This window comes from Sinocyclocheilus rhinocerous, unplaced genomic scaffold, assembly GCF_001515625.1.
Source record: "Sinocyclocheilus rhinocerous isolate Xijiao unplaced genomic scaffold, SAMN03320098_v1.1 scaffold1716, whole genome shotgun sequence".
Lineage (NCBI taxonomy): Eukaryota > Metazoa > Chordata > Actinopteri > Cypriniformes > Cyprinidae > Sinocyclocheilus > Sinocyclocheilus rhinocerous.
Window position 1 is genome coordinate 16,930 of NW_015657977.1, and position 23,300 is coordinate 40,229.

A 23,300-nucleotide genomic window follows, 5' to 3' on the forward strand; every position below is an offset into this window, starting at 1 on the left:
TCAAGAAGGGGGTCTGATGGCCAAAAATTATTATTTTACTAACTTATTAATTTTAAGTTAAATTGTGCTTTGTTGGCTAGAATGTTGTCTGCTAGAATGTTAAAAATTTAAAATATTTTTAAATTGTTGTTTTGTATTTGATTTTTTTTCTTTGAAAAGCAAGACAAAACCGTAAAAAGCAAATTTTGGCTTTTTAGTTTATGCAGTGGTGAAAAAAAATTGGCAAAATACATGTGGAAAAAAACTCGAAAAACCATGTTCGGTATTCGGCCTTCGGCCCAGTGTTTAATTTTGTTCGGTTTCGTCTTCGGCCAAGAATTTTCATTTCGGTGCATCCCTACTGTTTAATATTAGGATTTTGTCAAAAATCCCCCACCATGGCCCCGCCCTGCAACATCAAGCCCCGCCCCCAGCACCCCCCAGATGAAATATGTTCCCACTATGCATGTTGGTCAGGCATACTGAAGATATTCTGTGGGATTTTGCAGTTGTACTACAAATGTAATTTGGTCCTGTGCATCCCACATCACATCTGAAAGTTGTTTGAATGATCACAGGATGCATTAGACACAAGGTGAACAGAGGTTGTGAGAGTTGATGACCACACGATGGTTGTTGTGTGTCCACTGAACTCCTGCTTATTCCCCTGGCTGTGTGGACCCATGGGGAGCAGCTGATGGGATTTTGTCCAGCTAATAAGATTAAAAGAGCGTCTGCAGTCCAGTACCAGAGAAGAAGAGTAAGAGCGAATGTTGTGTGTGCGCATCTTGTGGCTATGGGAGAGAGTAAAATAATGACCTTTGGTAACGGCAGGGCATCACAAATCTGTCAGTGTCTGAGGGGAGAGCAAAGGTTCAAATATGTATATGCACTGGGTCACAGAATGGGCCACAGCCCATCTGGTTGGCTGTAATTTTGAATTTGGAAGTTGTTGTAACTTCTGTGACTGAACTGTTGTGATGACCAGTTATCTCTGACTTGATGATGTTTGATTATTATCAATGTTGTTTATTTATTTAAATTTTGTATTGGCCAATTATCTTAAATGGTATTATTCAAAATATTGTTAAAATGTAAAAAATAAACAATATACTCTTACTACAAATAATTTTATTATATAATATTCCACACTATAATGATCACTTTATATCTAATAACGTGATTGCATTTCTTTTCTTGTAAATGACATTTACATGCAAGGTAGTGTTTTGATTGAAACAAGGGAGAAAAGTTTTTTTTTTTTTTTTTTTCTTTCCCCTGAGAGTGTCACTGTGAAACCCAGAGGAGCTGTGAACTGTAATGCAGTGATCCTCAGGATCTTATGAATGCATACATTCAGCACTAAAGCTGTCTCAGTGTGCAGGTCAGCTGATGACTGACTTTTGAGGGTCTCTAGGGAGGGTGGATTGGACCCCATCATCATAAAGTGCATCAGAGCAGAGCACAGGAAGAAGATGTGTCATCACTCCTTCCTGCCACAGTGCAGACGGTTGGGCAGCAGTGCTATCTGCATGTGTGTGGTGAGAGAGTGTGCTTTTCTCCGTCTTATGTACAAATAAGGCAAAAAGGGACAGATGGCACACGCTGAGATGGTACCCTGCTCCATTACTTTGTGTGCTTCTATTGTGTGTGTATTAACACACTCACACATCTCTAATCCCGTTTTTGCCACCATTTCAACTGTGACTGACTGGGGCGTCTTTGTTTTGGATTTATTAGTTTGTGGCATCATTTTATTGTACTACTGCTAACTAGAAGACGGAAAGTGCCTAAAACTTTTTTTTTTTTTGTAGTAGTAATAGAAATGGAGTAATAGAAAATGGCTCCTTTTGCACCATTTTCTTTAAATGTAAATGGTGTTTTTGATATTTATGCTAAATGCACATAAATATGTAAATTGCAATGGCTCTGAAACAAAAATGTTACACAAACGCTCTGAAACAGGAAGTGGGCTGAGGGTTGTCTTTCACTCAGAGTGTGTTGTGACTTTATCAGATAAAGTTTAATCATGTTGGCTTCTCGTTTTACTGCATAGCACTGGCTAATACATAGTGAATGGTTCTTTCTTTATTGACTACTAGGGGATGACCACATTATACATTATACATTGTACAATAATACACTTCACAAGCCAGTGCAGACACACATTGCACTTCCTTTTGCGACACATGCTTTGAAAGGTCTCAATGCAAATGCAGAACAGAGTTACTTTTATCTGTTTTGAAAATTTTTATATTTTACATTGTATATCTATTGAAAGCATCTTTTCACAGCAAAACTGGAATGAAAACAAAAATGTTGTTGGTGTTGGTGCGTGTGTGATCTAAAGAATTACGAAAAACGATAAAAAAAGTGATGTATTATGTTGGCTTTTCATTTTACTGCACACACACACACACACACACACACACGCATGCATGCATGCATGCATACATGCATACATACATTAGGGATATGCCGGTATCAAATTTTCATGTTGCGATTAATTGCTAATGCTTTTATCACGGTATACGGTATTATCACGGTATTGGAATTTAGTTTTAAAAAAGTGCTGTCATAATACAGTATAACAGGTTTAATAACTTTTTTCTTATAACAAAAATAACTGAACATTTAGCAATAAAGCAATACAGAAAAATGTACAAAGTTAAAAGTTTTACACAGATTAAAGTGCAAAAGAACTATAAAGACCAATAGGTATCACTTTACAATAAGACCTCATTAGTTAACCTTAGTTAATGCATTAACATTCACAATGAGCAAAAGCTAATGTTAACTAATGAAGCCCTAATGTAAAGTGTGACCGAACAATAAAGAATCAAATATGTATGTATGTATGTACATGTATGAATGAAAATCCTTACTCTGAGCCCTGAAACCGCTACCTCTCATAAAACATTCACTTATTTTTGAGTGTTAAAAAAAAAAATTTAACTTACAAGTTTGACTTAAATTAAAACAAAATCAAATCAAATTTGTCCATAAACTATTTGTTTTTAATATTGTCCCTTTTCTTGCTTATCGACAATTGTCCATGTGTGTTATTTTGATCAGTAACTGTCCGACAGCGCAAAATTGTTTTACCGTTTACTGCACTTTGCTATTCTTCTAGTTAATTACCTATAGCAGCCAATGAATCACAAATTAGCTCACTTTCGCACTGAAAAATGAGGCGGATAATCTTAAGCAAATAATTAATGTAAAGATGCAGTAATTCAAAAGCATTTGTTAGTACCTGATACTGATAATGTTCTTCTCTGATTCTGTTTTTAAGCAAATATTATCATGTTGAGGCTGAGAGGTTGTAATCTCATTTCCGGGCTTTGATAGTATGTGAGTGAGAGCATGAAGTCCCTCTCGATAATGGCTGTAATTTGTGAAAAGTGGTGTTAATGGATGTCTGGTGTGTTATAATGGTCATTAATGATACTTGCTCTGCCTGTCTGAGCCAAGCAAATAATTTTACTTTTTATTATTTTTTTACTAGTCTAGAGATACAACAACAGTGGGCATAAGTGTGCACCGTTATACCAGCAGATTTGTTTGCGATTGAAGCTCTAGAAAGAGACGAGTATAGATGCTGTGGTGAAGGTGGAGAGCTGTTCTTGGCTTTCTGACAGACCTGAGCAATTACATAAAAACCTGTCAGTTCAGCAGAAGATTCTCATACCGCACTGCATTAACTTTTTCGACTCTCTGTGGGTCTGTTTTCAGAGTCTTTTGTTGCTGCTTCAGTGTTGTGCAGGTGTGTCCCAAACCCGGACCCTGTCATTAGCATTTAGTCTGACATATATCATAAACGCTTGGTTCTTAAGTTCCCAATCTTTCCTGTGCATAATTTGGTGGCCTGTTCAGGCTGGCAGCTGTTTTGATTTTAAGCGCTACCGAATATTTGGTGCAGAGTTGACCGTGGGACATGGGCTTGTGTAACGTAATGTCATATTGTAGCTTTAGACCGGCTGAAACCGAAAGAGTGTGTGCGCGCAGGGTCTTTATTTCAAAGGCTGATTGAGTTAGAAATGTTAGAAATGTCTTCATGCATTTGTGCGTGTGTGGGTTAGGGATGTTCATTTCGGTTATTTTCCCCAAACGACAACCGACGCTTGATAACCGATTATTAACCGTTAACCGACAAGATTATTTTAAATTAGAATTGAATTAAATTAGAAAGGATAAGTGTCTGTGAACCGTTAAAAATACTAACATTTGTTTCCCGGGGATTAATTTTACATGCGCAAAAAGCAGCAAACAACAGAACATGAGGATTCACATGGTCATATCACATCACGCACCTGCAGCGCTTCTGTGAGCAGAGAAAACATCATAAAGTTAGGCTATATATATAAATAATAATAATAATATAATATTAAATAGGCCTATACGAGAAATATATTTTTGCTTAAATATTAAATTAAGAAAACGAAAGAAAAACTGTGCAACAAGTAGCCTAGTGAAAGTATTTGTTGTGGAGTGAGGGGAACTAAAATAGCCTAGCTATGTTTACAGTGTTTATTATAATGTTTGTAAACTTTTAGGCCTATTTCTGAATTAAATAATAAAATGCGACTTCGTACTCGCTTGCGTTTCCCCCCCCTAAAAAAACAATTTTTTAAAATATAGGCTACGTGTAGCAAAACTTTTTTAAATATTTTGATAAATTAGAGAAAAAATAATAATAAATAACTTTTTAAACGGTTTAACTGATCGGTCAAAAATTCTTACGGTCGGTTGAACATCCCTACTGTGGGTACACAGAAAAAAGGTGCTTGTAAGAGCATACGGCCAGATGGAGGAATCTAGGAGGAACTGGAGGAAGTAGTTTGAAAGGGAACATTTTTGGAGTTTGTCAGGTTAAAAGGACAGTAATGATGGTGGATGGATGATGTGCAGGATTATGCTGTGGTGTTCACGAGGCTCTGCCTGAAAAAGTGTTTTCATGGGTAACCTGTCTTAGGACCACTGGCTTAATTTTCTTCCTTTTTTTTTGCTTTTTGTTTCCAGGACAACAGGAACACATCTGATGACAAGTCCGTTCAGCGTTCTAAGGTATGTCACTTTATGTTCACATCCTTCTCGTCTCTTCTTATTTTTTCCAATCATATCTAACACTCCCTCTGTTTCTAGATTTGATATTGTGTAGTAAAGCAATCAGTTTTGTTCCTCCATGGGGTTTTGAACACAATTCAATGTTCAAAACCATTTATTATCTTATACATTATTTTATAAGATGAAATAAATGAATATTTAATAATGCATAATATGTATTCATTTTGAAATATGTGGTGATATTAGAGTATTTACTTATCTAGAATATAACTGTAAGATAGGATAGTTGCTTATGAGGACAGATAAAGCTCCAAAAATAAAGTACCTTAATGTAAGTATTTATGACTTGTGCACGGTGTTAAGTCAAGATTCTGAAGTCATTTAGTGATATTTTGATCTGTTCTTTGATTGAAAACAAATGTTTTACCTGTGCTTCCTACCAGTCTTTCAGTTTCAAGACACCGAAGGAGACGTGTGCATCATGTGAGAAGACTGTATATCCGATGGAGAGATTGGTGGCCAACAACCTCATCTTCCACAACACGTGCTTCTGCTGCAAGCATTGCAACACCAAACTCAGGTTAGTCACTTTCTCACCAGCACAGCCTGAGAAAACGCCAAAAACTAGAGCAGTTAAACGTGTGTGTCTTCTTTTGAAAGAAATCCTTTTTCTCACCAAGGGTGCATGTATCTAATCAAAATACAGTGCGAATAGTAATATTGTGAAATATTGTTGTAATTTAAAATAACTGTTTTCTATTTGAATATATTTTAAAATGTAATTTTTTCCTGTGACGGCAAAGCTGAATTTTCAGCAGTCGTTACTTCAGTCTTCAGTGTCACATGATCCTTCAGAATTCATTCTAATATGCTGATTTGGTGAGGAAAATATACTTTTTTTTCCCCCCAGGGTGCTTTGACGAATAGAAAGTTCAAAAGAACAGCATTGATTTGTAATAGTAAAGACATTTATAATGTTACAAAAGATTTGTCACTTGACTGTCAATTTAATGTAATAATGCGTTTATTATTTTTGATGTATTCCTAACGTTATCTCTTGGCTTCTGCGCTCTGTAGTCTGGGGTCCTATGCAGCGCTGCAGGGGGAGTTCTACTGCAAACCACACTTCCAGCAGCTCTTCAAGAGTAAAGGGAACTACGACGAGGGCTTCGGACGCAAGCAGCATAAGGAGCTTTGGGCCTCCAAGGATGCGGAGCGCATCACCAAGACGGCATAATCCTCAGTGATTTTCAAAGCACATTTCCCCTCCATTGGTCAACGATGATGACCCTTTATATACTCTGCCCACGTCAACAGACACACACTTACACCGCCAACAAGCAGTTGAGCCAGGCTTATGATATAACAACACAATCACAGATATACCACCATGTGATAGGGTTGATTAGCTTCCCCTTTTTGTTTGTTGTTCTTTATTTTTTATTTTATTTTAATTTAGTCCTCCCACCCTACCTTCTCTGCTTAGTTTTAATTTTTATTTAGCATTTTGTGTTTGTCATTTTTTGTAGCGTTGTGGAGTGAACAGTTAGTTGATTGTGACCAAAATCTTTTGTATCCCTATAGGTGGGATGATTCACTTACTAGCATCATTACGATCCTGTTTGGCAGTACTAGTATCAGTTGATTTTGTTGGTTTTCTGTCGTAAGAAGTTTCAAGATGGTTTAGATTATACACTCAGGTAAAGAATCTGGGTTGTTGCATCAATATTATTCAGCAATCTTTTATGTACGTAGTGAACTTAAATGTTTTGTTTTATGATTGATATTTGTCCCTCACTTCAGTTACAGCAGTCTGTACTGTTTTACAACTAAATGGCTTAACAGAGTTCCTTAAAATGGGAAAACTATCTTTTATTTTGTCTGCTTTGCTAGCGCAGGGTATTTTATCGGAGAATCTACAGGGTACACTGTACTGTAAAGAACTCACTTGAGTTTTTTACATCACCTCTTTTCATTCATTTTTCATCCATTTTTATCTTCTTTTAACATTAAGAATTGGTATTTGACAGATACTGTAAGACAGGCCTCTGTGATCTAATCAGACAATATCATTCTTATTAAAGGGGTAGTTCACCCAAAAATGAATATTCTGTCATTAATTACTCACCCTCATTTCTTTCCAAACCCACAAAACCTTCGTTCAAGGGAACTACCACGTTTAAGGCACAGAAACATAGTAAAAAAAGTTGCGTTTCAACCACCGATGCCACATGGACTATTTTAACAATGTTTTTACTACATTTCTGGGCTTTGAACGTGGTAGTTCCCTTGCGGTCTGCAGGGTTAGAAAGCTCTCAGATTTCATCAAAAATATCTTAATTTGTGTTCTGAAGATGAATGAAGGTCTTATGTGTTTGGAACGACATGAGGGTGAGTAATTAATGACAGAATTTTCATTTTTTGTGGCACTATCCCTTTAAGCATCGGTATCTTTTACCAAATGTAGTTGTAAACACAATATTTGCTTGGAGTATTTGAGTTTATATTCCCTTTACTGAATATTAATCACTCTGAGTTAAGTTGATTACAAATTAAGATTTAAACTTTTGAAACTTAGACAAGTCTTATATCAGCCATCTTTCTGGCGCCTTCTAGTGTTTTGGATGATATCTCTTATTTGACCTAATGTTGGTTATTCTCTGCCATCTTTTGATGCCATCTAGTGATATCTATGCTAATTTTATCAAACATAAATATTCCTTATGTCTTATTTTAGTCATATTTTTCAGCAGACTGCACGTCATAATTTTTTTTTTAATAAAGTTTTTTTTAATATTGTTGCTCGGTGATTTCTTGCAAAGGCATTTGTACATAAGTACCACTTAGCAGAGTGAATGCACTGTGATGCACTGCACTGTACTTATGCCTTGCTGCATGGGACCAAACTTGTATGACAAATTAAGATATTCACAGGGAACTAGGTCTCAGAGGAAATGACATTTATGATGCTTCGCACCATTGCCTTCCCCCCCCCCCACCACTTCCTGTCATCACATAGCTTTTCGGCTGTTTCCTGTGGGCTTCTCTGTGACGGGGTATTTTTGTGGGACTTTGAGTACATACGTAACCATGTGGCTCCGAAGCATTGCTCAGGAATATGGATGTGTTATGATCCAACAGTGTCACCCCTAGTGTTCATTGTTAAAAGCCGGTTGATCACTAAATGAATCACTTTTACACTCTAAATTGACAAACAGTCAGCAGTTGGGGTTTGAGCAGGAAGGGGGTGCTGTAAATCTAAATGAACACTTCCATCCCAGGTTTTATATGCACATGTCAGCGTGAAACTGTGACTTGTGAATTGTCAAATTGTGGCCATAAGCTGTGACCTCTCCAGTGGTTAATGTATTTGTGTACAAACATCATTAATGCCATCATGTTGTTTCTTTTAATGAATGAAATGCCTCTGTTTTTTAATATGATTGCTTTTTGCTTTTATAGTGTAACATGGTAAAGCTATTCTGATATGTCTGTATTTGTTAAAGGGGTCATGAACTGCATTTGTTTTACTATTTTATAATGTTCTCTAATAATTATAATCGGCCATTCTGTCTACACTGGATGTGGCACGGACTGACACAACAGATCTCCGACACTAAACTGATGTCCCGCTCTATTTCTGACATACAAGCATTTGCGCCGCTTCTGACCTGAAAGAGAAACTGATTTGTGACATGACGCAACAGCGCTCGCGCCCGATCTAGATATGTTAGGATTGCAAGGAAGGCTATTTTTCACAACTTACACAACACAGTGTCTTGTAATCTTGTAATGTCATCAGTATGGTTCTGTTGATGGAGTAATCCCGTGTTTGCGTCTCTCTAGAAGGCTATTTTCTCTCCTTTTACTACAAGCGTGTATCAATGGGCGTGGTTAAAGAGGCAGTGATGTCAAAGCAGGTGTTGATCTTCTCCTGCGGAGGCGGTGCTTAGCCACACTATTACATCATAAAGTGGCACATTCCACAACGAGTCGTTTTCTGAGCTTGGTTTCAATAAAAGCTGTTTTTAAACTAACAAGAAATCTTTGAGTTTTGAAACTTACAGGATGTTTTTATAGTACAGTGACCTGTTATATGTCAAAAGATCAAGGGAAATTTGATTTCTCAGTTCATGATCCCTTTATTAAATGCCATAAGGAAGTGGTCTGTAGATAGTTTTGCCTTTAGTTTTAGGACCATGATAGTGGCTTGTTGTGTCTGCCTTCTAGTGCAATGGCCTTTTGTTTGTATGTTTGAGGAGATTAGACTTGCTAAGCCATTGAAAATCATCCAAATATTTTCAACAACTTGAACGTCACAAAAGTCCCTGTGTATGCATATATTAAGATGACTGTGAAATTAAAATGCATTGCGGGGTTTAGATGAATCAATGAAAGCTCTTGGCATGAACGGAAATGATATTTTCATATTAAGCCTTATCATTTTTGATGCATTTTTGCTTCAGATCCTTTATACGAACACTTTCTTTTCAGCTTCCTATGAGTTTTCCCCCAAAATCATCAGCTTTTTAAAATTTCATAATCAACATTCTCACTTTCTCAAAATGTTGCACCTGTAAATGATTTGGTCTTATTTACAGTGCTTTTTTTTCCTGACCAAATGTGATTTTAATTTTGGAACAAACTTTCCACATACACAAATCACTGTGTTTACGTCAGTTGTTAGTTGTGTTTGCACACAGTGCGACAAGGTACAAATGACACAATATCCTGCAAACACTTACCGTCTTTTATAAACTACAGAACAAACAAGTAAAAGGTATGCTCTTCTTTGCTCTTTTCTGATGGATTTGTAGTTCTTGAAATGTGTGAGTGTGTCTTTGTAAATGTATGGATATTTAAGGTTCCAAAAGATTATTTTTAAACGCTGTTGTCACTGTCCGCATACTTTGAGTGAAAGAAGATAAATGTACGCAAAGTGTATTACTCTATATCTAAAACTTGATCAGTGGAACAAGGTGGCCTTAAAGCAGAAGGAGGTCTTGGCTCTTTACTTGTCTTTTCTGTCCCCCATAAGGTTTATTTTTGTCTTAAGTACTTTTATCAGCCCTCCAGTTCAACTGCTACAACAATTTATAATAAAATGTGATTTTGCTTTCTTTCACTTTCCACAGTGTTGTCTCGTTTTTTCTCTCCTCCTTTTATTTCTCGTGTTTGTACTCCCTTTTAAAGAAAAATAATAAATGATATGCTGGTGTTGACCAACCCTTAGTTTGGATGTTTTCTTATAGTGAAGAAATAAAATGAGGAATGAAATAAATGTTAACGCAAATAAAATATAAAAAGTAAACTCTTTATTTAAGCTAGTTGCCAAGGTAACATTTCTTATTTTAATGTTTAATAATTGATGTACTAAAATAACAAAAAATTGACATATTTAGAAAAAGAAAAAAAAAAACACAAACACGGACAACAAAAACTTAAGATTTTCACGGAAAACATAATTCTCAATGGTAATTCTTAAAGTGATCATTTCCCCAAAAAAAGGACTAAAATATGTTTTTTTTTTAAATATCAAGAAAGTCCAGCAAATAACAGCATGTATAAAAGACAGCAGAGAGAAAAGAATAAGGAGAATTTAGTTTGTCTCACGATTGTCAGCACTTTCATTTGTAATGTATATTTAAAAGTAACGTGAATGTTGTAAATAAATGCTGGTCCCCGATACAAGCCCAAAAACAAATCACTCTAAGAAATATTTGGCGTGAAGAGTTACGGTGTGCATACGTTAAATACATCACGTAACGTGGTTCCGTATTTAGATAAATAACGTGATTCGCGTGATTTATCTAAACGTGATTTATCTAAATACGGAACCACTGGTGATCTCACCTTTGCTAGCTCACGTCTGACTCCCACGTCATAAATGTGTGCGCGGCACGTCGCCAAGCATGAGCTAAAGAGAGGAACAGCGCGCCCCCGAGCGTACGCAGAGTCCGTGTGCTTGGCACAGTTGTCATCTCGAACACGGTACGGGGATTACAGACGCTGTGCAATGCACTGTTTTTCACCGATGACGATGGAAAAATCGTGAACGCAATTTTATCCGTGCACGAGCATATTAACATGAACTTTCGGCTGGCTTTGAAGGAAAAGCGAGCTCACGGGTTCCGGTGACGAACTGCTTTTTCGCTGTCAGGAAACTAGCTGCGCTAAAGATTCATTCTGGCATCTGCTGTTTATCATCATCAACATCACGAGAATGCTTGGACTAATGTCGCCTAAAGATCCCATCTCCTGCTTAATATCACCAAATTCGCTTGTACGGCCATCTGGGAGCGTATTTTTCGCACTTTCTCTTGAGTTTTAACGGAGTTTAACCGTCATCAGCGGAAAGGGGAATTTGTTCTCGAAGTTCAAGTAACGTTAGCCGCTGACTGTAACGCGCACGCTCTTTTGTCCAGATCTTCGACAGTGCGATTCCTGTGCAGTTATCCTCATGCGTTTTTCGCTTTTACTTCGGTAAAGTGGATACATGAAGGCTGCTTTCACAGTCCCATGCCTTCATTCAAAATCATTTGTCGCATAATAATGCGGAGATTGTCCAAGCATCGAGCTGAGGGCTCATTTTCTTCTTTGGCTTTACAAAGTTGTTACGCACAGGATTCATTAACACATACGGAATGTTACCGATTCGCCTTTCAATAGAAAAGTGAAAACTGTCCGTTCGTGCAGTGAGCTGGCCAGACACATCGACGGAGGGGGAAAATACGCAGGAAAAGAAGCCATCAAATTTACGGAAATCCCTTCTTTTCCTCCAGTCGGCTATTACAAATGCATTCTATGTGAGCAACTCGCTTATATCTGCACGATTTGGGTTATTTGAATACATTCTTACCCTTTGGACGTTATTATTCAGATTAATTTTGAACTCCATGCAGTAGTTACTATGTCTACACAAAGCTATAAAGATATGTCGCGTGACGAAACGTCAATATTTCCTTCCTAGTCACTAGATCGCTACTTTCTCTCAGCATAAACTGGAAATTACGTATTTTTGTGTGTTTAAGAGGTCTCTTCTCTTAACTGGTCTGAGGAATAAGTTTGATGGATGATATGGGAGACCCTCAGGGGTCCGCGCGCCTGAAAGCGCGTTAGCAATGGCAGCGGCCTGGATATCTGTGGACAGTCATATTGCATTAACTGTAACTGTAACGTTTGTCTTCACGATATACATCGACTTTCCGAAGACAGGACGGAAAGTGACTCTGTGAAGAGCCCTCTTTCACCTGCGTGCAGTTCAGGTAAGTATTTAACTGAGGGTTCAGTATGTAATTACATAAACATGCTTGAATGTTTGCAAAGTTTCAAGATGTGTTAAGCTTAGCAACAGGTTTTGATATTGTGTTTTGGGTGTATGGCAGTCTTGACTAATGAAACTGACACCCCCTCTTGTCATTCATAAAGTGTGCACTAAGTCTGCACACAAATATCTGGTATCTGTATGATATATGTGTATATACGTGTATTATAGCAGGTGTAAACTTCATAGCAGTTAGATGATTCACTAGAACTGGAAATTATTGAACAACAACCATTATTTGCCATGGACCTAAATGAAGGTCTTCATGCTCATATGTCAAGTCAAGACAAGTCACCTTTATTTCTACAGAGCTTTATACAGGACAGATTGTTTCAAAGGAGCGTCACAGTAATAAACAGGAAGATAGCGGAATCAATTATGGAAACTTGTCTATGGAGATAATTCAGATTTTGCTGTAAAGCAGCTCTTTAAGACAATAGTTTCATTATTAAGCTCAAGTTAGGTCAGTGTTGGTTCAGTTCAGTCCAATAACAATGTAAAGTTCATCTATATCGAAACAAGTAGCTACAATTCATCTAAAAACGGTTCTACATAAGCTAGCAATGTTGTTATTCAGCTTGAGTTGTTTTATGATAATTCAATTCAGTTGGATAATAGTGTCGATGCTGCAAGATGCGATTCAGCTATAAAGCATGTGTGTACAACTTATTTGTATTGTATTATACATTAACATTCAAAAGTTTATTGTCAGTAAGATTTTTAGTGTTTTTAAAGAAGTCTCTAATGCTCACCAAGTTTGCATTTATTTGATCAAAAATACAGTAAAATCTGTAATATTATGAAATATTATTGCATTTTCAAATGTAGCTGTTTTTTTTGTTTGTTAATTTAACATATTTTCAAATATAGTTTATTCCTGTGATGGCAAAGCTCCATTTTTTTAGCAGCCATTAATCCAGTCATCAATGTTACATGATCCTTCCGAAATCACACGTGTTCTTTCATATTCTTTGATAAATAGAACATTCAAAATGATTTAAAATAGAAATCGTTTTGTAACGTTATAGATGTCTTTACAGTCACTCCTGATCAATTTAATGCATAAAAGTATTAATTTCTTCAAAATGAATAAAATCTTACTGACTCTAAACTTCTTAGTGGTGTGTGTATATTAGTATTGTCATGGCTAGTCCACATTCTAGATATTAGTACCTGCCATGGAAAAAGCAATATTGATTGACCACTAGTGATTTGCATAACTGAAATATTTCCAATGCCATGTACCCCTGGAAGCTGGTTGGAAATCACTGTTATAGATGAATAAACCATATTTGCACACACATCTGTTAACATTTCTATAGGAACACTGGTCTACATTTTATGATTTCCCAACCTTAGAGAACACTTCAGAATTAGAAGTTGATTAATAAAAACACTCAATTTAACTCAAGTCAGTCAGTTTAGGAAGTGCCTCATGAAGAAAGGACTCCGATACCAAAGCAGCTTTGTTTAGAGTAGATACAAGAAGTGGTATGGTACAGAACTGAGAGTCAGTCTGCTTTTTGTGCTTTTTCTGTGTTGAGAAAATCCTTTACACCTCTTAAGTGTCAATAGGGCCTTTCGCACCACTTTAGTTCCAGAACTAAATGTACAGTACTAAAGTACTGGGACGATTTTGCGTGAATCCGCGGTGCGAAAGGCCCTAATATGTTTTGTGTCACAACTTTGACTTGAAAACGCTGCATGCACCACAACTTACACAGATGGTGTAAGATCTGTTTATGTATGATGTAACAAGGGCTTATTACCAGTTCATGACCTAGTGATAAAATATTTTTTTCCACCATCTAGAACAATTTGTCATGTCTATCCCAAAGCTGACAAGAACCGTTTTAGTCCAGTCTCTCTAGAGCGTTGGGAACCCTAGGGGGGATTTGTGCTGTAAGCCTATGAATCTCTTGTACGGTAAGCCCCTCCATGAGCAAAAGCCAACAGCCTCAGTGCCAGAACCACGGCTGGGAAAACCAGCCACAGACTAAACAGCTGAAAATCAGGCAAGAGGTGGTTGGGGGCAGGAACGGTCAGGGAAATTTGTTGCGATTCTGGCAAGTACTGAAAAGGGATACAAGCAAAACAAAGCGGGTCAGGCTGACAGGGCCCATGGACTGCCTTCTTCCCTCTCCAGATTCCACACATACTTACCACAAGGTAATTAAGAACAGGAGGAACAGAAAATGAGACCAAGAAGGGGCCAGAGACTCAATAAAGCCTGGATGAAAAGGAGAGTTTTACAACCTTTGTGCAAGAGTTCTAAATCATTTTTTGCTCCATGACCCGTTTTAAGGTTTAATATTTTTTGACACCCTGCACCAATACCCCAACTGTTATATCCAACTTTTATAATACTAATTCAAACACTGCATCAAACTAATAAGTGCCGGCATACAGTACCGGCAATATTGGGGTGCTCTGTCAGTTGCTGTGTATGCATCCAAGTTGCGAAAAAGCACAATACAGCAAAAACGATTAGCAAACACAGCAGCATTTCCACCTGATAGCCTCATCTGAAATCACATGCTCTTTTGATTAGGTACTTATTTTGAATGAGTAAATACTTTGTGACCACTAAAAAAGTATGAGTTAGTTGTATCACTTCAGTGTCATTCACAAATCCTCTCCTGTGGCCCTATGGAATAGTAAAGGGTCCATCATATGCACACTTCAGAATCTCTCTGGAAGTTGTAGGTCATCCAGGTACTTTTTGCCTACTCTTTTATGAGTACTGTGAATTCGGCCATACTTATTCCCATACTTCTCATACAGTTTTTCACCAGCTATATAGTAGGAAGGTATGCGATTTCGGACGCAGCCTATGTGTTCAAAAAAACAAAATGGTCTTTCCTGGAGAAATTGGTGTAAAATAGGAATGGAAATTGAAGTTGTAGCCACTTGGGAAACCACTTAGATTCTTTTATTTGGGAAATGTGTTTCCATCATAGTTTATGCACATCTTATGGAATAAGCGAGTTTATGATTTTTCTGTGAGCATTTTGGAAATGTATTTTGCATCTTGGTGTTCCTGCCCTGCATTTTATATTTGCTATCCCAAAATTAGCTTTAAAGTACATGGAAACCCAGCTAGTGCCTTTTCTGCATATTCAGCCTTTGCAACATTACAATGTGTTGTAATTTTGAAAATATACCATAGATAAAAAAAAAACAGTTCAATATATTACAAAAACTTGTGTATTAAAATTAATACATTTGTTATAATAACATAGTAAGATTATAATAAATTAAAAGCAAGTTAGGGTTAAAATTACTGTGTCTTGGAGTTTAGAATTCAGAGGTTATGCTCTAATTTAAAAAGAAATGAAAGTGGTTTGATAGGAAAGCAACAACAGACAGAAGGAGGATCTAAAGTCAGGTAGGTAATTGAGATGGTGTTTTACAAACTGTAAGATCCAGTGGTGTGTCATCACCCCAGCATAAATCCATTCAGACCTTGCAAGCGTGCCCTCTCTCACCAAACCCTCTGTGGAGCATTCTGGTGAGGGTCTGTTTAACTTGGATTTATGTATAGCGAGATGTCAGATGGGGCCGTACTCGCTCGCTGCTCATTGAGTGTGTTCATAGGTGCAGTCGGTCAGGCCACCTGGGTGCCACAGGATATTTGGCTACATGAGTGCAAATGAATGATGTCTGACCTCTGTAATTTCCCACGGTTCAGTTGAAGCTGCATGGCTGGAGACGCTGAAACAAACGCACACATGCGCACACACGCTCCTTACCTCATCCGTTTGGTTAACCGTAAGTTTGGAAGGATGAGCAATTCTCAGCAATGTCCAGTTAGTCCTTTCTCCTCCGGTCTGATGTAATTGGATCAAAAGGTCTGATGAAGCCCGGCAGTGAAGCACAGGCAGGTAATGTCATTAGGAATGATGCAGATCGATTCGGAGCTCTGCTTTTAAAGGTCAGGATATGCTGATGGAAGCAATCTAATGAGACTTTGCTGAATTTCTAGAGCGACCATTGGTCGGTTTGCCCCTCAGCAGCTCACATGGTCTTCGTTGTTTAGGATGTTAAACTGATTTAGAAAGGATGTTAAGTCTTTCTTACTTAAAATTTTTGATTTTATATCACATTTTACATGTCTTTCGTGTTGTGTTTCAGTAAAAGTAACTGAATTAACTAAGGCTTATTATTGAAAACATATTTCCTGATTTGATGTCGATTCAATCTTTGATTCTGATTCATTTGAGTATATTTTATTTATAATGTCCATTTTACTTAAATGTGAAAGACATTCTCTCTCAGCTAATGCTGTAAATTATGTAGGGAGATGTTTTCAATGTATTCAGTTGGTCTTTTTGAAATATTCATGAAAATAATTGACTCATAACAAGGATTTTATGGGGGAAATTAGACTACACTGGTCGCACTTTGTTTTTGATTCACTAAGAAGAACTGTTCATTAGAGTAATTAGTTTGTGATTCTGACTACACTGGTCGTGTTATATATTTGTTTTTGCATCCAGCCTGCAAGGAGAACTCGATGAAAAGTCATTACTTGACATTGTTTTGTGATTACATGGCCTTTTTATTGCATGATCACTATCAATATAGATCACAAACTCACATTCACAGCTTGGATAAAATGTTGTTTATTTGTCTGGTGGCACTAACTGGTCAGCAGGATGCAATGACACCAGTGCTGTACAAATACATTTTTATGCATCCCCTTAATATAGACATAGATCGAAAGATTCAGCTTTGGATTTTATGAATTAATATCAGGTTCATTCAAATTAAGATCTGTATTTTGTACCCAGTTTTGAATTAAAATTTATATTGTTCATCAAATGCATTAGAATATGCTATAGTTCATAAAATTTACTAGAGCTGAACACTGAAATATACTCAAACATGTTTATCAAGACAATCATAGCTGAAAATCACAATGCTTGGTAAATGAATGCTGACACTATAGATTCCATGCATTCCATGCAGAGGTTAGCTGTCGCTAAATAGTTTTCTTCAAAGAAGTGGGTTACATATTATGTGAAACTATCATTTGACACCTTTGTGGTGAATTCGTTTTTTTTTTTTTTCCTTTTCCAGGAAGAACAGATAACGTCTTTGAAGGACACCAGAAAGTTACTAAGTAAGGTTTTTTTTCTCTTATTTTTATAAAATTGCACATTTTAGAGCTCTAATGGTCAATGATATCATTATGGACCATATGATCTGTCATGTTTTTGAGCCTTGAAAAATAGGACAAAACCTCAGTTAAATAGCAGAACATTCAATGTAAAGTCCAGCCATTTTCACATTCACATTCTTTTTATAATGTGAGCCACGTGTATTCATGGGCAAATTAAGTATGAAATATTACAGTGATAGTGTTTATTAGGGAGTATGGCATTGTTGAGAGGGGCCTTTATGGCCGGAATCAAGCTTGGAGCTGAAAATCTGGCAAGTTTTAAATGGTAAATAATTCCCTCGGCTTGAAGGTTTGTGCCAGGTTCATCAGTGCCAGCAGGGATCAGGTTACAGTCCTTCAGGTCTCACATGCACTCACATGCGCGCACAGCACACATTCTCACCATCCTCTTACACATGCAAAACATTCCATATTTAGGTTATAGCCTATGTTTTAGGTGGTTTTTGAGCATCAGTAAATTTTAATGTGTCAAATGAACACTGAGGCGGTAAACTGTTTGCTAATAAAATACACTTGTAAATGAAAAGCCCCCAGAAAGATGACGATATAATACATAATTGTCTGTGTTGTTGTTGTTGTTGGCTGTGGTGTTGGCTATGAAATCATTGTTTGTTGGCTCAGATTACATTTGTTTAGGCAGGGAGGTAAGATACAGCTGATGACAGTCAGTCATTGTGATGTGTCCACTCTGATTTCTAGGCCATTGATGGGTGACACTAGAGGACGGTGTGTGTGAGGACCTTCAACCCTGAACTCTGATCAAGAGCACACACATTCATACCGCCAAAATGAGTAAGTCCTCATGTTCCCCTCCATATGTCAAGTGTCTTCAACATGTCTTCAATTGTAGTTTGATCTCAAACATTTTTATGAAAAAATTTAATTATACAATATTAGGTTAATTTCTACCAAAGCTTAGCTAGATGTTTAATTGTCTCTCGGTCATTAAAATGTACACTAGCATTCAAAAACGGTTTTCTATTTTAAATATTAAAATTACAGATGAAAAAGTGTGACTAAGAACTGGCAGACAACCTGCTGTTGAGCTGGAAGCAACTTTGAGGCCTGGAATTAAAATGATGTTTTGAGATTCTTTTTTTAAGAGAGAAAAAGTGAAACATGGAGACAGACAGTGGTTTATGTTCTCACTGGTCACATGAACGCACAGATTCCAACAGTTGAGTGGTTGAGTCTGTTGCTTGGGTTGATCTGCCATGTTCCCAGTATAGGTGGGTAGACGAGGCTTCTCTGTTTCTCTCCCTCTCTGGAGATGTGTGAAGTCCGTCCAAACAACACACTGCGAATATTTTCCCTCCGTGAGTGAGCTTAGCCAAGACACATCTCGTCCTTACATCAAACATGAGAGCAGAGTTCTCGAAAAACACGGTCATCTCCCTCTCGCAACTTTCACTGCGTTGACGCAGGTCTAGTCGTCTGACTGTGAGTGTGTTTATTCATGAAAGAGAGCAGAACATCCTCTCAGTTCCTCTGCATCTGTGCTGTAACTCTATAGTAAGTTTATAGTTTCCGCAACATAATCTCTGTTTAGTTTAAAATAAAGTAATAAGCCACTCAAGGACATTCATTACAATGATTAACCACAATTAAGGTTTGGCAGCAGAGAGGGTGCACAAATAATGTTAAAATTAATACATTGAATTAACTAAGTTGTTTAGAATAAAAGTATCTACTGAATTAATAAATAGAAATGATTAAAATGTAATATTTATAATCAAAATAATTCTTTAAAGCCATACAGAGTAGTTTATTAGCCTGTTCTGGCCAATATCTGCCAGCTATAACTTACACAGGAAGAGACCGTTTGACCGACATATAAATGACCAACTATAGATTGTTTAGTTTTTTACATTTTTATTTGAAATAGATTATACAGCAAAAATAAATGTAAGTAATGCAACGGTAGTCTCCTCGAAAAAGTGTGAAAAAAATAGTGAATAAATACTGATTATATGCAAGGATGCACAATATATCCATATCATATCAGTTATCGTCTAATATTAGGGATTTTTTTTAATCTGTATTGACTAATATTGGATATTTAATTATTCATGATAATTTCTCCTGTTTTTACAGTTAGATAAAATGTGCCATCATCTAACACTGACTTAAAGTTAATCTAATAAATTAATAATTTGATAAAACTGCTAAATGTAGATCTCAAAATAAATATCTACTTTTCGTACTGAACAATATAATATTATGTTGCTTAAATTAGACATGAAAAGAGTTTAGAATGTGAATATTGGGCATTTATTGGTCAGCGGCCGTACCATCTCAGTCTTTCTCCCCAGATGAGAGACAGGCTCTCCATTCAATTATGAAGGATCTGGTGGCTCTGCAGATGACCAGGCGCCAGCCGGCATCAACTTATGACACGGCAAAACCTAAACCTGTCAGCACTGCCAGCTCTTCCAAACGAATGGTAATACACTTACAGGAGAACATACCTTGTGACTCCTGTATGACCCTGTCGAGGCCTAACCGCTGTTTCTTTTTCATCAGGAGGATGTCAGGATTAAGTTTGAGTTCTGTGGTGAAAGAAGGTGAATTTGAGTTTCTTTCTACTGGAATGTGAATGTGTGTGTGTGTGTGTGTGTGTGTGTTAAAGTAATGTTCAAATAGTAATGCAAACACACATACAACAACATGTACACCAGACATTTTGAGTTTGTGGCATTTACACACAGATACACAGGCGTCCAGTCTCTCAGATCTCAGACTGGTATCACAGTGGAAAGGGAAAGGACTGTGGTTAGTCTGTGGATGCCAGGACAGACCACAGCTATGCTAGGTGTGCTTGCAGGAATGTGTGCACTCTGCAGATCCGACTGTGTGTTTGACTTGATTTACTGGCTCAGATTACACATCTAAAGAAATCTCAGCTTCCTGTTTAATGTCCCCCACCCTCTGTGTGCGTGGCGTGTGTGTATGTTTATATATGTTTGTGTAGGATTCTGATGTTTGGGCGGCCTGTGCAGTTTGAGGAAGTCCAGCAGAAAGTCAAAACATTCTTCGGTCAGCAGTTAGACCTGCATTATATGAATAATGAGGTATTGATTCACATTCAAATGCACTCACTGACACTCACTTATGTCTGATCGCTGCAGTCTTACCAGAAATACTCAAGACTTTAATATCCACTATTTTAGTACTATTTGTGACCCTGGACCACAAAACCAGTCTTAAGTCGCTGGGGTATATTAGTCAAGGGTCACATTTCGCTGAACTCCTCACTTTATAAACTTGAAAGTGCACACAAAGGTTAACAATGATGCATAAATTATAAGCTTAATTAAAAATTTTTTGGTAGCATTTTATTTTAGAGTCCAGTTCCACATATACATACAATGTACTTGTTATAGTATTTACAATAACTGTGTAATAACTAGGTACTAACCCTGAACCTACTCCTAAACCTAACCGTAACCTATGTAGTTGGCTTATATTGCCCATTACTTTCTTAGGTAAGTACAGTGTAAGTACAGGTAAGTGCACATACTGTAAAATAAAGTGCAACCCATTTTTAAATGGTAAAATATGTAATAATTACAAAAAATAAATTAGCAACCTTTAAGTAATAATACTGATGTAAGGTTCACAAACTTTAAGTACACGAAACTTACTTCACTTTAAGATGGACATCACTGAATGCAGTTCAGTAAGGGGCTGTTCACACAGAATCTGTCTTTGCGTCTAAAAACGTGAGACGTAGCAGCGCTCAGGAATGGTTTTTAAAAAAAACACAGTGCAAAACGCGTCGGTCTTGAGACTTGATATCACCATATATATTCAGTGACAGAGACATTTCTCTCGAGGCTCTTTTTTAAGAAACAGTTTGTGTTAATCACTTGAAAAAATATTATATAATTCAGGGTATCCGGACACAGCAACTATGAGTGCCTCCTCCGCCATGTTGCCGTCAAATAAAACAGTTGCCATGTCAACTTGCTACTGTAAACAAAAGCTTGCAACGCTTGCCCCGCCTCTGCTGTCTTCTGATTGGTTCACTGTTTTGGAACTGACACACAAGACGTGAGCGCATCGGTCATGCATGGCCGTCTAGTGCTTTTACACAGAAAAACAGTGGAAAAGAAAAACGTGTTTTGTGTGATCAGTCCCTAAGTGCGTCAGTTGTTGATTCAGTAACTCATTTAGTGTTATTCATTGAAGGATTCATCAGACTCATTCAAACCAGTAACTCCTGATTTTATAAGCCTTGAATGATTCATTAAAAGAACCTGCATATACAAGTCTGTTGTTGTGAATCAGACTACACTGCAATGGTTGAGCATTAAACACAGATGATAACACAGATCACTTGTTGTATTCCTAATTTGTAAATTGCTTTGGATAAAAGGATCTACTAATTTAATAAATGTGAATGTATAACAAGTTAATACGATTTTTTACAAAGTGCCAGAAGACCGATTTATTTCTTTGTGTAATTAAGGGATAAAAATACTGAGTGACAGCTCTACTTAATGTGTCTGTTAAGTGTGTTTGTGTTTGTGCACACAGCTGTCCATCCCCCTGCGCAATCAGGACGACTTGGATAAAGCCATTGATCTGTTGGACCGCAGCTCAAACATGAAGAGCATCAAGATCATGCTGCTGACACAGGAACAAAGCAATGTGAGACTTACAAATTAATATTTTATGTCAACGCGAACCAGTTAAATTTGGAAAGTAGACTAAGAATCTCTTTTTTTAATGTGCAGTGCAAATTCTAATAACTCTGCTCACTAGAATCAGGTTTAAATGCTAACACTGTTGTGTGTCAGTTAGTACACATGAGCAGAGATGTATTGAATCATTATAATGTGATGTTTCTACACATAAAATGATTTCTAGATGCTTGTGTGTGTGTGTGTGTGTGTGTGTATGCAGGCCTCTTCTCCATCTCATCACACAATGTGTAAGCAGGTTCGCGTCAAAACCTCTCAGTCCACCGGTGATGTCAGTACTGCCTACCAATCCTCTGAATCAAGAGGACGCCACCACTCCACAAGTGAGTTCACACACACACACACACACACATGCACACACTGCTGCGCTTAATCAAAAACCCCTCTGCATTTCTTATCAATCTTCTTGTCCTGGTCTTTTTCTCTCTCATACTCTTTCATTTTCTCTCTCTCCCTCTGTTGTTTCTCTGACTTCCTCTGTGAGCAGTGGGTCCTCTTCCTTTTCCTGTCCACCATCACTGGCTGCTCTACAATGGCTTGCTGGCTCCCAGCCAATCAGATTGCGAGACACTATTAGCATGGTGGGCCAATAGCCTGTTGTAGAGATAGTGTGTATTTTACGGGGGAGGGGAGGTTGCTACAGCTTGAAAGGGCATCTGGAGAAAAGCGTGAGCTCTTTGAGCTCTGTGACTGGAGGAAAAAGATGTTATATTTATGTTATGACATTATATATATGTTTATATTTTGCTTCAGTCTCATGATTCAGCTGTCCTGCTTTTAGATTATGCTCTTGTCACAGTGTAACACACTGCATGGGACTCTTTATTAATTTGTATTGCGAATGCAGTGTTTTTCTTTGAGCTCAACATAATCTATATAAATGCAGATGGAATCGTGAAATCCAGTCATAAAAATGTGTATAAAAAAAATCATAAATCCAGAGAAATCCAGAAACCCTAATATTGTAAAAATGTTAATAAATTATTAAATTGTTAAAGTGTTTTTAATTAAATTGATTAGGCATGCTTTTTGATTATTA

At 37.2% G+C, this 23,300-nt stretch overlaps 2 protein-coding genes across 2 annotated transcripts in view; both read left to right on the forward strand.

Annotated features, from left to right (window-relative positions):
- The window catches only part of LOC107721965 (LIM domain-containing protein 2-like), an 18,785-nt gene extending 11,464 nt beyond the window's left edge, over window positions 1–7,321 (forward strand). The window contains exons 2-4 of the mRNA XM_016530194.1: window positions 5,002–5,046; window positions 5,490–5,626; window positions 6,124–7,321. Coding sequence (XP_016385680.1) covers window positions 5,002–5,046; window positions 5,490–5,626; window positions 6,124–6,283 — 342 coding nt within the window. The 3' untranslated portion in view covers window positions 6,284–7,321. The remainder of the gene's footprint in view (window positions 1–5,001; window positions 5,047–5,489; window positions 5,627–6,123) is intronic.
- Window positions 7,322–11,019: 3,698 nt separating this feature from the next.
- LOC107721962 (mitogen-activated protein kinase kinase kinase 3-like) overlaps window positions 11,020–23,300 on the forward strand; it is a 21,463-nt gene continuing 9,182 nt past the window's right edge. Inside the window, exons 1-8 of the mRNA XM_016530190.1 lie at window positions 11,020–12,311; window positions 17,453–17,495; window positions 18,255–18,347; window positions 19,868–19,998; window positions 20,079–20,119; window positions 20,527–20,626; window positions 22,095–22,208; window positions 22,464–22,584. Coding sequence (XP_016385676.1) covers window positions 18,344–18,347; window positions 19,868–19,998; window positions 20,079–20,119; window positions 20,527–20,626; window positions 22,095–22,208; window positions 22,464–22,584 — 511 coding nt within the window. The 5' untranslated portion in view covers window positions 11,020–12,311; window positions 17,453–17,495; window positions 18,255–18,343. The remainder of the gene's footprint in view (window positions 12,312–17,452; window positions 17,496–18,254; window positions 18,348–19,867; window positions 19,999–20,078; window positions 20,120–20,526; window positions 20,627–22,094; window positions 22,209–22,463; window positions 22,585–23,300) is intronic.